This window comes from Ylistrum balloti, unplaced genomic scaffold (assembly GCF_031769215.1).
Source record: "Ylistrum balloti isolate Yb309-2 unplaced genomic scaffold, AGI_CSIRO_Ybal_v1 Utg371020, whole genome shotgun sequence".
NCBI classification, from domain to species: domain Eukaryota; kingdom Metazoa; phylum Mollusca; class Bivalvia; order Pectinida; family Pectinidae; genus Ylistrum; species Ylistrum balloti.
In genome coordinates this window covers 468856-488542 of record NW_026782567.1, presented here as the reverse complement: position 1 = coordinate 488542, position 19687 = coordinate 468856, and the positions used below count along the sequence as shown (strand labels likewise).

General features: G+C 35.5%; 1 protein-coding gene across 1 annotated transcript; it reads right to left on the bottom strand.

Moving 5' to 3' along the window:
* Window positions 1–12909: 12909 nt before the first annotated feature.
* Window positions 12910–18868, bottom strand: LOC132560142 (mammalian ependymin-related protein 1-like). The gene is given in 6 exon segments (XM_060224791.1): window positions 12910–13112; window positions 13608–13813; window positions 14533–14654; window positions 14970–15074; window positions 18781–18822; window positions 18824–18868. Coding segments are annotated over 6 exon segments (723 nt in total).
* Between the last annotated feature and the right edge of the window lie 819 nt (window positions 18869–19687).

Genomic DNA, 19687 nt, shown 5'->3' with positions numbered 1-19687 from the left:
GCCCAGCTAGGAATCTTTGGCATACAAATGCTTACCGAAGAGGTAGGCAGTCTGGTCAAGCGGAGCTGACCGCGTTCTATTGGTTGATAATCAGCTGGGCAGTTTGGTCGCCACTGTCTTTTCTTCGTACGTGACTGGTCCATCTGATGATTTTGAATCTGAACAAAATTAATTGAAATCACAAATAAGCATTTGTTGCAGACTACTGAAATAACATCTGATAAATCTGTTAATTTGACGGAAAAGGCAAAATGTATCGATGACACAGAATTGACGGTCAAAAATATCCCCTGCCTGCTGCTGACACGATAGATCTAGTGCTAACAAATACCTGAAAAGTTTAATTACTGACAGTAATAAGGATACGACATCTACAGAATAATGGAAAAAAATGTTCATATCTATAAATTACATTATAATATAACGTATAATATTACTGTGACCTACAATGTATATAAGAAATGATAGTAGTTTAAGATAATTAAATTTGATTTCAAATTTTAAATCAAGTATTTTCCGTCTCATACAAAATAATTAGTTTTTCTCAATAATTGCAGCTTTTTGATATAATCAACAGCTCCAACTCACGTACAGCAATAATTCACATATGTACCTGTCTGACTGTTCCTGTCTTGTCCAATGCTGTCTTTGGGTCTGACCATTGGCTCTGACTATAAATGACCACCCGTCGGTGACTATCATGATTCTAATAAAAAATGGAAAAGAAGAGAAGATTAAGTAAAATGTAACCTGAATCACGTATCCTATTCGGATCCATTTTGACTTAACACGGAACTGAAATGAGACTTTTCCGTTTTCTACACTTACCGGAGTGTCAGTCAGATTGGTCAAGCGAATCTGAATACACTCCAATGGTTGGTGGTCATTCGGCCGGTTTGGTTGCCATTGTATTTTCTTGATACGTATCTGGTCCATAATAAGACCTTGAATCCAAATCGAATAATAAAATCCCAAATCAAGATTTGTTGTAAACCACTGAAATAGCATCTAACAAATCTGGTATGTCGTTACATAAGAATATAAATGACACAGGATTTATGACTTCTATAGATGATTTTATTCCCTCAACCACGGACTTATATACACAAAAATGTTGAGAATTGACCAGGGATCAATCGTTAATCAATTTTAATCAACTTAACGATAAGACCAGTTCTGAGGTTAATACCTGTGCTTTTCCTGAATTGTGAACTATATTGATATCATGAAACGAATTGGAATTTATATTTTTTACATCTTCAATTAGTTATCAATTAGTATTTAAAACAATGATCCTGGCTTCTAAAATAACCCCTCCCTCCGGTCGCCATTTTTTTCGGAGGAAACCAAGTCAATTTCTCACAAAAAGAAATTTCATGGCAACATTTCAAAGAAAAAAATTTCAAAAAGTGTATAAACAGATCACTCACCTATTAAGTTATATCTGTGACAAAAGTTGAGAAGTTGTTGAACGTAAAACTCGAGAAATCACACAAAAATGCGGGAGCGAAAACTAACACATTTTTCCATGTTTTACCCATATACATAGATGGAAGCGCTCATGTTTTTACAACACTTTATATTTCGTAGTTTTCAATTTGTTTTTCAATGTTTACCGGACACTGAGAATTAATCATCATCCTTAGATTCTTATATTATCTATAAGATATTATATAACAAACAATGCCTTTACGAATGTAGCCCCGAGGTTGTTCTTTTTATAGAAATAATGATGTGTAATTGGTTCTATTTATTTATTTATTTACTTATTTCTATATAAGGAAATCAGCAATATGTAGATTAGTCTCTGCCTTAAATCGAGAGGGAGTCGATCAAGAAGATACTCACTTTGAACTACCTGATTCTTGGCTTCACTGAAGCGCGCACGCGTGTGTGTTTGTTTATTTTTTTACATTTTTCCAAATATTTTTTCATGGCCATCATCATCGTCATCACTCGTCCGTTAAAACACCGTAAAACCCGTTAGATAAATAAATAAAACTAAACAAACATATCAAACCTTACCAATGTACTTAACTGAGTAGTAGTAAGTGAGAATGTAAGTAACGTCGACAGACCAACCATGATGTTATCTCATATCTGTATAGAGGATTGTCTCCCTTAGATTGAGGCATTGTCCGAATCTGAATAAAGTATATCAACCACAAGGGATTGTAGCTTGGTCCCTGTCTGAATAAAGTATATCTACCACAGGGGATTGTAGCTTGGTCCCTGTCTGAATAAAGTATATCTACCACAGGGGATTGTAGCTTGATCCCTGTCTGAATAAAGTATATCTATCACAGGGGATTGTAGCTTGGTCCCTGTCTGAATAAAGTATATCTACCACAGGGGATTGTAGCTTGGTCCCTGTCTGAATAAAGTATATCTACCACAGGGGATTGTAGCTTGGTCCCTGTCTGAATAAAGTATATCTACCACAGGGGATTGTAGCTTGGTCCCTGTCTGAATAAAGTATATCTATATTGATCCCTGTCTGAATTAAGTATATCTACCCCAAGGGCTTGTAGCTTGGTCCCTGTCTGAATAAAGTATATCTACTATAGGGGATTGTAGCTTGGTCCCTGTCTGAATAAAGTATATCTACCACAGGGGATTGTAGCTTGGTCCCTGTCTGAATAAAGTATATATACCACAGGGGATTGTAGCTTGGTCCCTGTCTGAATAAAGTATATCTACCACAGGGGATTGTAGCTTGGTCCCTGCCGGAATAAAGTATATATACCACAGGGGATTGTAGCTTGGTCCCTGTCTGAATAAAGTTTATCTACCACAGGGGCTTGTAGCTTGGTCCCTGTCTGAATAAAGTATATCAACCAAAGGGGATTGTAGCTTGGTCCCTGTCTGAATAAACTATATATACCACAGGGGATTGTAGCTTGGTCCCTGTCTGAATAAAGTATATCTACCACAGGGGATTGTAGCTTGGTCCCTGTCTGAATAAAGTATATCTACCACAGGGGATTGTAGCTTGGTCACTGTCTGAATAAAGTATATCTACCTTAGGGGCTTGTAGCTTGGTACTGTCTGAATAAAGTATATCTACCACAGGGGCTTGTAGCTTGGTCCCTGTCTGAATAAAGTAGGGGATTGTAGCTTGGTCCCTGTCTGAATAAAGTATTATCTATCACAGGGGATTGTAGCTTGGTCCCTGTCGGAATAAGTATATCTACCACAGGGGATTGGAGCGTGGAATAAAGTAAATCTATCACAGGGGATTGTAGCTTGGTCCCTGTCTGAATAAACTTTATCTACCACAGGGGAGTGTAGCTTGGTCCCTGTCTGAAAAAAACGTTTATCTACCTTAGGGGCTTGTAGCTTGATCCCTGTCTGAATTAAGTATATCTACCCCAAGGGCTTGTAGCTTGGTCCCTGTCTGAATAACCTATATATACCACAGAGGATTGAAGCTTGGTCCCTGTCTGAATAAAGTTTATCTATCACAGGGGATTGTAGCTTGGTCCCTGTCTGAATAAAGTTCATCTATCACAGGGGATTGTAGCTTGGTCCCTGTCTGAATAAAGTTCATCTATCACAGGGGATTGTAGCTTGGTCCCTGTCTGAATAAAGTTTATTTATCACAGGGGATTGCAGCTTGGTCCCTGTCTGAATAAAGTTTATCTACCACAGGGGATTGTAGCTTGGTCCCTGTCTAGATAAAGTATATCTACCACAGGGGCATGTAGCTTGGTCCCTGTCTGAATAAAGTATATCTACCACAGGGGATTGTAGCTTGGTCCCTGTCTGAATAAAGTATATCTACCACAGGGGCTTGTAGCTTGGTCCCTGTCTGAATAAAGTATATCAACCAAAGGGGATTGTAGCTTGGTCCCTGTCTGAATAAAGTTCATCCATCACAGGGGATTGCAGCTTGGTCCCTGTCTGAATAAAGTTCATCTATCACAGGGGATTGTAGCTTGGTCCCTGTCTGAATAAAGTTTATCTATCACAGGGGATTGCAGCTTGGTCCCTGTCTGAATAAAGTTTATCTACCACAGGGGATTGTAGCCTGGTCCCTGTCTAGATAAAGTATATATACCATAGGGGCATGTAGCTTGGTCCCTGTCTGAATAAAGTTTATCTACCTTAGGGGCTTGTAGCTTGATCCCTGTCTGAATTAAGTATATCTACCCCAAGGGCTTGTAGCTTGGTCCCTGTCTGAATAACCTATATATACCACAGAGGATTGAAGCTTGGTCCCTGTCTGAATAAAGTTTATCTATCACAGGGGATTGTAGCTTGGTCCCTGCCTGAATAAAGTTCATCTATCACAGAAGATTGTAGCTTGGTCCCTGTCTGAATAAAGTTCATCTATCACAGGGGATTGTAGCTTGGTCCCTGTCTGAATAAAGTTTATTTATCACAGGGGATTGCAGCTTGGTCCCTGTCTGAATAAAGTTTATCTACCACAGGGGATTGTAGCTTGGTCCCTGTCTAGATAAAGTATATCTACCACAGGGGCATGTAGCTTGGTCCCTGTCGGAATAAGTATATCTACCACAGGGGATTGTAGCTTGGTCCCTGTCTGAATAAGTATATCTACCACAGGGGATTGTAGCTTGGTCCCTGTCTGAATAAGTATATCTACCACAGGGGATTGAAGCTTGGTCCCTGTCGGAATAAGTATATCTACCACAGGGGATTGTAGCTTGGTCCCTGTCGGAATAAGTATATCTACCACAGGGGATTGAAGCTTGGTCCCTGTCTGAATAACGTATATCTACCACAGGGGATTGTAGCTTGGTCCCTGTCTAGATAAAGTATATCTACCACAGGGGCATGTAGCTTGGTCCCTGTCGGAATAAGTATATCTACCACAGGGGATTGAAGCTTGGTCCCTGTCTGAATAAAGTATATCTACCACAGGGGATTGAAGCTTGGTCCCTGTCTGAATGACGTATATTGATAACTCTAAGCCATATGCGTGTGCTTATCATTCTACGTATCTTCTTAAGTGTATGTTGAACGACTACTTGCGTTGTTGTTTTAGACAATCTCAATTTACTTTGTGTCCGGTCTTCCGGTCAGAGCTCGAAATGAGGTTGAGTTGTAAGTTGTATAAATGTACGATAAACAATCCTCTCACTATGAAGACTCATTTCGTAATTCATAGTTTTAGCATACTGCATTGCTTAGACTTAAAATGACGTTGAGCGAGACTTTATCGCCACTATGAGAAAAATCAAGATATCTGATTGGTTAAAAAGTACTATACCTGTAAATGAAATCCACATAGACCATACAGTCGTGTCAGCTGATCTTGACATAATATACATGTTACATATATATATGTTACGTGCAAGTGAAGTCGATTTGTAATGATCATTGAACGCACTAAAACCTCATGTATGGTATGTGTAGGAATTTAAATGATTATATTTCAAATAAGTTTTGTGGCAGACAAACATTCATCAATGACTCCTATATATATGAGAGAGAGAGAGAGAGAGAGAGAGAGAGAGAGAGAGAGAGAGAGAGAGAGAGAGAGAGAGAGAGAGAGAGAGAGAGAGAGAGAGAGAGAGAGAGACGTTTGTGTTTAAACTTCTTTTCACATCTCAAACAACCAACGATTTAATTGTTTCGTATTTAACTGTTTCCTTTCGAAACAAAATAGAAAAATACCATGTGATCTCCCTTAAAAACAACCCGACAGAAGCATTCGATCCAAGAACTTTGCAGCTGAGAACAGGGATCTTACCACTGTGCCACCGTTACGTTATTGATTGTAGGCTCATTTATTTTGTAGAGTTTAAATATTATGTTTCTTTTGATAAAAAGAAATTGAACCCTGTTTGCTTATTAAAATATGATTTATGGTAATAGAATTTTCACTGTAATGTTAACACGAGGAACAATAGTCCAGTGTCTTCAGATCATCTGTTGGACCACTTCAGCTAACCTTCTGATTTCAGAATATCGTAACATCTGAACGCTTCCTTTTGGGAGTGGAAAAACGTCCACTATGAACTATCTTCCTTGTTTTAGAGCTTAAGATCTTTTGTCCGGTTATAACCGAGCCTCTGACACACCCACCGTCCACTCTATTGTGAATTCCTTATATCCGGCTCATAAAGTCGGCTGTGTGAGTAAACATTCATTTGCATATATAGTACACAGTTTCGCTTAAAATCGAATGCAACTAATAAAACCACCTTGTTGAGAGGTATTCACGTTTAAAATAACTAATAACGTAACAATATTTTTACTAAAAAACTGAAATATGGTGAGATATTGAAGCTATTTGTTCATTTGCAACTACATTAACTTCTACGGGATACCATGGGTTATGTCCCCTTATCGCTAATCGAGTCGTGGGCATGTGAGCGCACAGGTAGAATTGGTCAGTCGTGGATGAGTGATTTTATCAGACTCGGAGACCCGTGCAATCATGGATATATAGGTATCTATTCGTAGCCTACATAGAGGTTACACACCTAGTAGTCCGTGCTATATCCGTGCTCAAAATCACAAACAAAAAATAACTACTTTCAATGATTATTATTAAAGTTTGAGTGTTGCATCAAAAACATTTTATTATATGGGGCATATGGTCAGTTATTCAGAAGGACGTGCTAGTAAAATCGAAACTGAGAACCCCTTGTAGTTTACAAAATAGAAAAATACCATGTGGTCTAACTTAAAAAAAAAACCCGACCGGAGCATTCGATCGAAGGGCTGCTGAGAGCAGGGATCTAACCATGATGCTATCGTTACGTTATTGACTATAGACCTTTCAATTGTAGAGTTTGAAATGTCAATGTTTCTTTCAAATAAGAAAAATGAACCCTGTTTGTCTGTTAAAGAAGGGAAAATCATCCAGTGTCTTTCGATCACTTTGGATTTGCCTCTTGGGCTTTCACATTTTAGTCCTTTGATATTACTGACGAGAGGAATAAGGGCAAAACTGTTTCAAGGTACAGTTTAATTCGTTATTGGCGCTACTGTAACTAACTTTTTTTCTTATTGAAGGTCATAGTGACGTTTGAAGGCTTCCTTTTGGAGCAGACACTGGCCCACCAATATTTTAAATGTTCATAGACTGTATTATCAAACCCTCCTGCTTTATTGGTCTTACAACAAATATCCTTAACCTCTGATTCAGTGATTGGCCTATTCAAATACCGATCCTTATCATTAAGAGTCGTTCTTTCGATTAAATGTACTTTTCGCAAAATTTCTGTTTCAAAAGTTGAGTCAAACATATGTTTGGTTTATTTTTGAACAACTCCTCAAAGTGGTCAGCCCATTTCTCAGTGATAATTCTGGGATCTCTGTATGTTACCCCTTCACATCTTATTTCCGTTTGCGTCTGTTTACGCTTGACAGATTTAGCCTTGAACAAATACCAAAATAGTTTGTGATCCACCTCGCTTGACTTATCACTCTTATACTTACTGAAACTATCGGAAGTGCCACCTCTGCGCTTCGCCTCATTCACCCAGATTCCCCTAAAATTCCGCTTGTCCTGATGAATAACGTTTAATTGTTTGTTCCAATAAGGTTTCAAAAAAATTCTATATTTTGATTCGGGAATATTTTCCTTTGAAGCAGAAATTATTGTAGAGATAATTTCGTTGTAATATTTCTTTATCTGTCCCTGACTGACGTCACCCTCAAGCAGTTTAATATTAGTGAGTTCTTTACATAGTGGTCCCTGGTACATACAAATCACATTACTGGTCAAAGCCCCTTTCCAACTGAATTTCAAAAAAATGTTTGTTCTAGCAAATGGTTTCATTACTGGTATATTAACGAGCACAAAACGGGTAGATGTTCTGACAAATTCGAATTACACTTTTCAAATATGGGCACAGTTTCGACCGTATATACCACACAGAAAAATATCATGCTTTTTTAAGCAATCAAGTAAGTAGGGAGTACCATAATTCCCTCAATATTCCAGCAGAGTACATTTAGCAGTTTAGTCATATTTATGGTTACTTAGAAAAACCTCTCTTGGTTCCCATTTGTGAATACTAATGCCCGCAGGCCAAAATTGTATAATATGCTCGTCCTCAGCTAATATATGCAGTTGCGATGAGGCGGTATTCTTCCACTTACTCTCAAAGTATCTTAAAAATGTTACCGTGACATTAGCTTCGTTCAGGAAGTCCCTCATTGCTGCTTCAGATGAGACATTTCTGTTCATTCTATACACATAAAACCGCCGGATCTTCCGTCCTTGTTATCTACGGTACATGGATCCAATTAATTATATCTGCTAAATTACATTTAGGCACAGGATTACATAGTGAAGCAGGAAAGTGAGCTTGTATCTTTGGCTCTGCATGATCTGGTTTCTGAGAGTTATTTAAATGGAATTTAAATCCCTGATAGCAGAATTTCAGGTCAATAATATCTTATGAATAAAACAATAATTTTATTATATGTATTATTATCATTAACACATGAAATGTACAATATACATGAAAAAGCACGTTCGTCTAACAGACCTAAATGAGCCATTCAGTAATTAATTATTTAAGACAGATTAAAACGGGGGTGTTGTCATTAATTTATATGAACGTGGCTGAATTTAGTTCACGCCTGTAAGTGACTAGTGTATGTATTGTAGACGTCTGTTAGTTTTGCGGACGTATCTCTATGTTGTGAACGTATCTTAGTGTTGTGAACTACTCATAGTGTCTGGACGTATGTAATTTATTTGGGCGTGTGTCTGTCCATGTTAAGTGTTGTGGACATGTCGTGTCTTAGTTTAATAGACATTTCTTAGTGCTGTGGGTGTTTCGTGTTGTTGTGGACGTATCTGACTGTTGTGAACGAGCCTTGGTGTTGATAGGTGCGTCTAAGTATTATGGATAAACCTTGATGTAGTAGACGCGTCTTAGTCTTGTGTTGTGAACTTCTCCACTTGTCTTAGTCTTGTCGACGTGTCAAAGTGTTTTGAAAGAGTCTTAATGTTGTGAACGCGTTTTATAGTTGTGCACGCGTCCAAGTGTTGTGGAAGGTGTTTTGTGAAGGTGATTGAGTGCTTCAGAAATACCAACATGTTAACATAATCATAATCCAAACTCAAATACATTCAAACTAGGGCAACATAAAGAAAAGAAAGATTTACACGGTGGCTCTTGAAAGAGTACAAGCAGAATAAGACCAGGTCTTCCGGAAAGTTGAACGTCTTCTGCTTTATCAATGACACTCGCCATTTAAATCTTGTTCAATCTAAGAAAGTATTGTCAAGTCCCCAAGTGAGAACAAGTTATACAACAACGAACCGACAGACAAACTAACAAGACTCAGAAGCGTCCAACTTCATATCACATATAAAATAGTATATTTCTCAATGACGTTAAGAGTGTTTCTGGATGTCACTGAAGTGTGTGTGCAAGTTAATTTAAGATTAGAAACAAGAGGCCCATCTTACAAGCAATGGTAAGAACTGACAGTATTTCTGATATTGATTTACATTTATTATTAACAGCTAATAGTTGTCTGCTGTTTAAAGAATTATAAAAAAATCATCACATGTTTTGTTTTTTATTTGTCTATTTCATTATATCTAGGAACATTTATCTTATAGTGATATAGTGACAGCTGTCAGTTGCTCACTTATTATGAGTCCATACTAGTTTATGGATCTTGTGGGTTGCTCACTTATTATGTTCCATACTAGTTTATGGAGAAATTACTGAAATTAGCATGTCTATGTGTGCTTGATGATGAAGATAATGATGTTGACTGTTTAAACATATTTTATTGTGTGACGAGGATGATGATTGTATATGATGACCAAAATAAATTTGAACAAGGGAATTGGGCACAAGTTATTACAACTTATTGGAGCCCTCTCCCAACATACATTTTCAAATACATGTTTATAAAGAGATAGGCTTAAACATAAATTATACATATTAAGCATTCACACACAGACATAAATACGTCATCGTATAAGAATCTTTTAAAACCTTTTGCTGGATTTAATGAAATTTTGCACATGTGCAAAGACAAAATAGTTTAGGTCCTCAGAAAGATCGTTATTACCAAATAAAAGAAGCTCTAAATTCAAATCTACTTTTAACTCAGCCAAATTTTGAAACAAAATGTGTCTTTCATTTCTGAAAGTTTGACACTCGAAGAAGAAGTGAAAGGCATTCTCACAAGGATGTCCACAGGAGCACACTGGATTTTCAGCAAGATTTACTCGATAAAGATCGTATTTAAGGGAACTACAACTGTGTCTAAGTTTAGTATGTATTATGTTTAACTTCCGTTCACCATAACTAAAATAGATAGGTGGGGATTGTTGTGTATTTAAAGTAAGTGAGGTTTTAAACAAATTTATGGAAGGCAGTGACCGTACAGAGAAATCTAACAAATTCCAGCTACGAAGTGTAGAAGGTATAAAAGAGAGGTTTGTAAGAGAAAGCCCAAATAGAGGAACTCTATAATCATTGTTATTTCTAAGATTGTATCGGTTATTATCTGCAACAATAGGTGGCAAGAGATCGTTTAAATAATCTGGAGTTAGCTTGTTATGCATTTTAAATAAAAGTTGAAGTTTTCTTCGTTTTCGACGATTCGAAAGTGTATCTAAACCAGTTTCAAAATGTAAATTTTCTATACGTGCATAAGAAGGAAGGCCAGTTATAATACGAGCAGCTTCTCTTTGGGCTTTCTCTAATTTATCTGATTCAGTATTAGTGCAACCGTCCCACAATTCACACGTATACTCTAAAATTGGTAAAATAAAAGCTTTGTAAATTTTTAGGAGACTATTTCTATTTAACAAATATTTCAACCTTCTTAAAACATTGATTTTCTTCATAACAGACATATATGTAGCATTGATATGATCCCCCCATTTTGCGCTAGAATTAAAGATTACCCCAAAATGCCTATGATGATCAGTAAAATTCAAATCTTTCCCATCTAACTTCAGGTCTAAATCATCATCTATGTCAATCGAATTAGAAACAAATATTACCTCAGTTTTATCTGGATTGAAAGTAACCAACCAAGTTTTAGCCCAAAAGTTTAAAGAATCAAGATCCCTATTTAAGACAGTTTGGATTTCAAGACATGATGAGGAAGACTTTAATAAAGAAGTGTCGTCTGCAAAAAGGCGAGCAGATGATTCAAGCACATCGGCAATATCATTTATGTATATAAGAAACAAGTTTCTAAGTGACAATATGTATAATGATCTTTTTTCTTAGTATTAGAGCAGTATATCAATTTATTAAGTAATATTGTCTTGTATTTACGTGTAATGCAACATAAGACAAAAACGAAGGTCCGTCTTTATTTCACAAACAACATTTATTTAGCAACACAATGTCGTTTACTGTACAGTTGAGTATTAATAGGCACTTTTTACCCCCAATAATCTACAATAAGTTTGTGACTACTGTGTGGGATTACGGAAGAGCTCTCTCACAAAAGTACACCGATCATACTTACAAAACCATTCTCTCATACCATTTATACGTCTTTGTGTACATTTACACTCGCATCAAACACTTACACTATTAAATATTTGCATTACAAAATATATATTAAAAACTAATTATACGTGTGATAATACATTAATATTATAGCTACAGAATGCGGTGATAGGTTTATAAAAAAATATTATTTACATTGTACAAATAAATCACTATTATACATATATAATACATATTATACACGAACATTACCAAACATATTTCATCCTTTCATTAAAATGTAGTCTTAGAATTTATGGTAAATTATTCTTTGTAAAAATATTTCATGCGCGGTCAACCATGCCATCTTACCTACAGGCAATAACATCCCTTTCGTTTCACAGGTAAGTGAAATCTTGTAAGAAAAGAAAGGATGAAAAATGTTGTGATCGTTATTTTAAGCACTATCACAATACAGCTTTGGAGAACTCCATTATACAATGGCGTTTTATGTACAAGGGGAATAACTCTCATAACAAAGGAAATAGCAATCGGGAACACTCGGCACTTTCCGCAAATTTTTATTTTCTCGCTTGCGGAAAGTGTCGAGGGTTCCCGATTGAGGAAAAAGCTTTGTCAACAAGGGAGGCTATGCATACGTGATATGATGATCAAGCTCTAGAGGGCTACGTTTTACACTTGTCTATATATATATATATATATATATATAAAAGGAAGTAAGGCTTTGCTTCAACTAAATACAAATTATGGTCATTGAGTTTTTTATGGAGTATATTTAGGGGGAAAACATCATACAATATATACATGACTAAGGAATCAACATAGAGGGATAAAAAGGAGAAAATAGCGGCAACATTTTAGATACAGCTAAGGGGAGATAACTATGAAATACTATGAAATAGTAAATTCTAACTACTTATTGCACTATTGCCTCGCCAGTTATACTTCACTCTAATGAGCCAGTATATAAACACGATAAATAACAGTTATAAACACATGAATCAAGACACGACATACATTCATACTTATAAAAGGTGTTTCAAGCAACGTCCCAGGAAGAAGCAATTTTAACTCGCTGTAACAATGTTAAACAGCGTAACATATTTTTCAGAACTATTTTTTTCTGAATTTCTCTTTCGTTCATACATATCTATCATAAATACACAATCGCACAACAGATTTACATCAAATTCTTTAAAAAAAATATTTGTAAGTTCATTAAAATCAACACGTGTTCGTAACTCACGCAAAATCGATTTCACTCTAAAGTTAGGTATAAAACCACACCTTTGAAAATTAAATCGATTTTGTTGTTGGAACTAAAATTGGCACCATGCGGAACAAAGAAACAGTGCTTATAATTTTCATTTTTGCATGTATTACTAAATAAAAACTAATTTCCGTCACTAATATCTTTCAAACCAATTTCACATAATTCATTCAATCTTGCAAAAGTTCATTATGACAACACATCCGGTATTGTTTACTTGTGAGTGAATTGCATGTTCTTTTCCCACCTTGCAGAAAGACACTCCTTCGGAACAATAAAATCGTTCGGGTTCGGAATACCTAGGACAAGATCGTACCAGGAAGTGGTGACGGAGCTGGTTACATTATTGTCAGAAACTTCGATCATTCTGATTGGATAACAGTTGACCAATGAAAACTGTATATAGTACATGGCATCTAAAATGAAAGAAAAGTAAAAATGGATAAACATACGTGTTGCGCGTAGTCTGAACACCCCGTATTACTATAGCACTGTTTTTAACACCCATGTATTAACATTAATCAGTCGATTCAAATTGAAAAAAAAAATAACGACCGAAACATTCTTTACATTGAAGACATATATCTGATTGAGGCTTCACTCTTTTATTTTGTCAGGAGATCAATATTCTTAATCATGGTTCCAAGATAAAACACCCAAACCATATCAAACGTATAAACTATATTCAGTTTCATAGGGAAAATGATATCACGGTCTGTGAGCAATTCATTATCGGATTTACACGCACCTTCAAATATACTGGACATTACTTGGATGTATAAGCTTATATCCACCCAAAATGCCACATAGTACAATAAATCTTTAGCCGACAATCCAAGGGTGACGTCTTCCTATCATTAACTAGCGTGACCTTTAACCCAAACAAACACTCCTATTTTATGAATACTTACTTTTCCGATATGGAATCTTGTCTGACCATTCCTGGACAACAAAACTCTCTCCTGGTCCACCTAGAGTCATCTCCCCTTCAAATGTAGCGTTGCCAGGGATTTCGATTGGGCGCCATGGTCTCGGAATAGACTTTGTGCATTCTTTGCTCCTGATGTCGATTCGGTACATTACATTCTCGTTTGCGAACTCCATGTACTCGTAAAATCTGTTGGTCATAAGTATCTTTTTCTTTAATCTTTTATAAATCACTATATCGTCCTAATATCAGAACCCTTTTACACGGCACGGTCTTGTGGGACATTTGAGAATAGTTTACGACGTGAAGACAGAGTTTTCAAGACAGGATCATAACGATACATGTCAAAGAGAGCAACATTTTCTAGAGTCAACATTGGGGAAGTTCATGCATGCGATACGAAACTCTGTTTACAATGACATATTTCACGTAATAAATTCGCCAAGCTGCAAACTTGTGTAAAGGGAAAACACAAGTTCAATTATGCATTTTATAAAGCATTTTTGCTGATATATCGTTGAATTTATATAGACAAAAGTCAGCGTGTTTGTAACATCTTTTAATCATTAATCCCACAATTAATTTCAAAAATATATTTTCATTTTAATTGTTAACTGGTGTGTGAATTTCTTTTTATTGAAATTTCAAATGACGCGTGTTAGTTGAAACATTTGTGTAGAACGTTAAACGCACTGGCGAAACAGCACGACTTACAGAATAGCGAAACAGCTGAATCCAATTTGGCGGGAAAGGATGTCAGATTCAAAAAGTACACCAAATGTAGTTCTAACTTTTTTCTGATCATTCAAGTATTCGTGTTGTAATTAACATTTCTAACAGAGAAATTCTCAAAATGCAAGGGCCAGGTGTGTGTGCATGCATCGAGCATTTCATAAGTGTCTACTTACTTCTGCCCAGGCATTCCTTCGTCCATCTCTTCGAACAACACTCGGCGCTTGTTGACCGCGTCGTAGATGTAGACATATCTGTTGACGAAGTCCGCCTCATGGTCATAAAGTGATGCTCGTGCCTGATGAAGGTATAAATTGTATATGACATCAAATATCTAAATCATGAAGATAATTTGTTAGTATTCATTTATGCAATATACGAATTGTTAAAAAATAAAAATACTTTTTGAAATTGTATGTATAGATACACGTTGTGTTGGACAAGTATTGTAATATATATACGGATTACGTCCCAAAATGATTTTTGAAGATTTAAAAAAAATCACTATTTAACAGGAAAAGACGGACATTTTAAAGGAATTGAAAAATACTACTGGTCTCCATTTTACCACCAAATTACTAGATAAAGAGAGAATAGTGTACCAGAAACTTACGTGAAACTGTGAGGGTGCTATGCACGGTTGTGGGTTTTGTGCCTGGATGGCCACAAAACATACTAATACGGACAATAGAATAGTCTGTAACATCTTCAGTCTGACCTGAGGATAAAATAAATCAAAAATTAAACGGGAAGTGTATGTAGATAAGTCGGACCATTTGATAAACTTTATTTACAACTGATGTCATATTCGAATGCAAAAACAACCCTATCCTGGCGGCAACCGAAATATTTTTGAAACGGATTTTCCATCAAGGGTTTAGCTGGTATTACCGATATTATTTTTTTCAATTCTTGTGTTACTTCATTCCTAGTAATTGTATGATCAATATTTACTTCTTTAACGTTTCTATTTAAACACATTTTATTGATTGAACAATTTCAATGGGATTGGTTACAAATTATCTTAAGCTCTCTCTCCATCAAGTTTGACAAAATACATAATGACAAGACAAAACGAGATGTTTAAATACGCAATTACACAGAGATATATACGGACGATGTAAGAATTATTAGAATAATATTTTACACTTCATTTTACATCTAAAAAACAACGATTTAATTGTTTCATATTTAAATGTTTCCTTTCGAAACAAATAGAGTAATACCATGTGATTTCCCTTAAAAAAAAACAAAAAAAAAACGACTGGAGTATTCAATTCAAGAGCTGAGATAAGAAATTTTACCACTGTGCTATCGTTACGTTATCGATTCTACACCTATGGATTGTAGTGTTTGAAATGTCTATGTTTCTTTCAAAAAAGGAAATTGAACCCCGTTTGTCTGTTAAACGTATTATTGATACCTAGAGAAGTTTAACACAATCGTCCAGTGTCTTTCGATCACTTTGGATTTTCCTTAGTCGCCTCTTGGGCTTCAGAAGTTTAGTCCCTTAATATCACAGACTTGAGGAATAGGGCGACACTGTTGGAAGGTGCAGTTTACTTGGCGTTAGAACGCTTCCTTTTTGAGAGGATACACCCCCACCATCCACCCTTTTGTGTATGTCTTATATATGCCCTATAAAGTCGGCTGTGTGGGTGAACACTCATTTGCATACATGGTACACAGTTTCACTTCAAATTCAATGCAACTAATCAAACCAAACCTTCTGAGTGGTAGTATTGTTTATAATAACCATTTGGTTATTTTACGTAAGAATATTTTTACGAAAAAAATCGAAAGATGGTGAGATTTTGAAGCTATTGGGTACTGGTGTAGCGGATCTGTTTTGAATGCGTTCAATATACGTTACCTATACCGTGATACACAAAGGATATCAAGTAAAAATATTAAATAAAATTATCTAAACGGAGGTGAGGACCGAAATTTAATTTCACAATTTACAAAATGTAATACCCGACATTACTTCACTGTCTGATTTCGTTAGTATTCTTAGTGTATTAGTGTATTTTGAAGTGAATAGATCTGAAACACCGCGTTTAAGATTTTTTCCTGTTGTATATATAGAATACAAAAGCGAGATTAGAACACGGCTTCATAAGGAAGTCAAGTGTGACTTTGCAGGCAAGCGTGGGCTGTCACGTGACCAAAGCTCCCGAAAATAGTGTTCTCCTTATCCCATTTCTTATTCGCTTTTATCAATGTGACCATAGCATGTCCATTTCGGTCTGCTGAGTTTATGTATACTCTTGAGGATTTAGAGGAAATGTGGAATCTTTTAATTCGTTTATTTAAATTTTAATTACCTGTAGTAAATTGCATATTGTCGATATGCTGTATGATCCAGGGTCCCTTATTATGAGAACCCCTGTGGTTTACCTGGACATGTTTGAACTATAGCCATCACTTTCGTGAGCTAATTTCTCATTGTCTGGCTCTATGTCCAATATGATTTTACACATTACTACAGTCAATATGCGATAGAATCATCTGATTTGGCCAGGAGCGTATGATAAAGACACTCATGGATTTGATTTAAAACAAATAAACTGCGAGAAGATCTAGAATTAGAAAAAAATCGAACAGAACAATTGATTATTACTGTATCAATTGAAATTAATAAGATTAACAACTGAAAACTCTTGACCAAGGATTCTAATAGGAAGAGATCAACAACAACTAGGTCATTGCACTACGGAAAAAAGGACAATGATTAGAAATTGATTAACCCCAGTAAGTCTCGAACTTATTGAACTCGTACATTTTATTTTTCATTAAGATTTATGAGTTACATTTATAAATAGCAGTCAAGGAGTCAATTTATCTATGTAATCCATTTGCTTGGTTGTTGAAACATCATTCTCTGTTCTTGATTTTCAAGCAACAGGTTTGTGATTTTTTGCAAATCCAATATGCTGATATACGATAAAATAAATGTGATACTAGCTCGCCAACGTAATTAAATCTGCTTTTAACCAAGTCTTAAAAGTCAACTATGTCAGGTAAAATCAGAAACGTATTTCTACTTTTCTTAGTTGTTTCAAATGTTAGAAAATGCATGTCTGTATCTATTTTGATATTTGATTATTATAATTGTCTAGAAACGTGCTAATTATAACGTATAAATTGATAATTTCTGTACGATGATTATATTACGTAACAGTTTGAATTGAAATACTGTATCAGTTATAGTTAATTAGCGTTGCTGTCTTTATGTATCATTTTTCTAAAAAAAAACTCATAATAAATCTTTTCAAAACAAACAGTATAGTAGAAATCTCAAATTTCAAATTGAACTCGCTAATTCTGTGACAAAAAAAAATCTGCTTACATAGATTCTTTTAAAATTGATATGCTTGATTCCTACATTTCCTTTTTGTGAATATTATAATCTTAGTTTTTTGTATAATAACATTTAACTTCCGGGTTTGACAATAACCATTAAAGATAAACTTTCAGCGGATTCAAATAGAATTACATATATGCCATATAAGCAATTTATGTAATTTCGTGTAAATCAGTCTCTCCTAACCGGACAACGTTTAACGTTAAAATGACAGATCCACACAATCTATGTCTGCTATATGTAATGCTAGGTACGGTGTACACAATGATTATATATAAACTGAAGCAATTTGTTCTAAGATTGAACAATATGCGTAAACTCGCAAATGTCAGAATACACGAAAATAACAGAACAGTTACAATAAAGAACTTCAATTCAAATAATTCAGTGGACTTATACAGTAACGAAAACGGGATACGGATTTTTAATCCGGTTACTGAGAGAACTAAAGATATCGCTCAGCATTTCACAATGTCAAAACAAATAAAAAAGTTTCTTATTTGAGCATCCGGTGATATTGACCGTTAAAAAGTGCAGTGAATAAGTAGATAAGACTATGTGACATGATTTTAAAGCAATAAAAACATATATTTAAAATACGTATTAAATAAAACAATACACATCCGATATAAAACAAAATATATACACTTATAAACTGAAAACGCTTGTTGAATTGTTGGACTTTCCCCAGAAATAATGCCATATCTTGTCTGATCACTTGATGGATGGCAAGGACGCTAACCACTGTGAAACGCGACTACGTGTACCAGATTGTTTCTGATGTAAGCTCATTTTCTTTGGTTCACGGTTATACCTTAGCAAGGTTCTTTAACAATATAATGATTCGATGCTGAAGATTCAGATCAATATATCGTTTAATCTCTTTGTTCGACGATAGTATAAGAATGATAGAATATCAATATACATCTATAGATTTTACCAGTAGGTATAATGTATAATGTGATTGAATGAAATAAGAGCTGAAAACAAATTCAGTATGTCAATATATAAGTTAAAGTACTTACATGTGCTTTAAGTCTGTAGAAGTTAATTATGCTGTTGGAGGAGGTGGTTTTATACCTACGTCACGTGACTCCTGGACCCTGACCCCTAGACATGATCCTGAATGAACCCGTCGTTATCATTACATCCGGCGGTCTCTACGATTGTCCTTAACATAATAGGATAAATGACGAGGTAGCAAGATGAGGCGACTTATCTAAGTGCGTTTATCAGGGGAATACGATGCTGAAGTAGCAGTTATTACAACCTATGTATATGATATCTGGTGTGTAAAACTTTGACCCAGTCGTCAGTGATCGGACAAGCAGATAACAGAAGTGGTCTCCTCATATCTTAATCAGAGTAGCTGTTACATTCATAATGATAAAGACTTGTGCATAAACAAATAGAGGCATATTACCCGTTAACGTTAGTACTACCTGAGGAACGGTACAATGGTAGGGGTCTGAGCGTGTCCCGTGGGTAGGTATGTATTATACAGCTAGTCTGAGCCTGTTCAGAAACATGTTAACACTACAACAATACATTTACGTACACTTTAGTCGAACGAGAAATAAATATATGTCCGGTATAGGATGAATTGTGTTGTCAATTTCACAAACGTTAAACAATGAAAGCCAGACATATTGCAAATCTGTGTTGAAAAGAAGGCGTCAAGCAAATATTTCTTTAATATGTAGTCGTGTTATCGATTTTGGGTCTGAGTTTAGATGCTTTTATCACCACAATGAGGGTAGATAATCATTTGACTGTACGCTGTTTAATCTTCATCGTTATATTCTAAACATGGTGGCATCAATTTGTTTTCTTGACACGGACTCCTCTTTTTATTCAAATATTTACATAATTGTTTTTTTTCTAAATTTGTCGAATACATATAAAACATGTTACGTATGTAAACATTGTTCTAAGGTATTACGATAAGAGCATTGTATGTATTT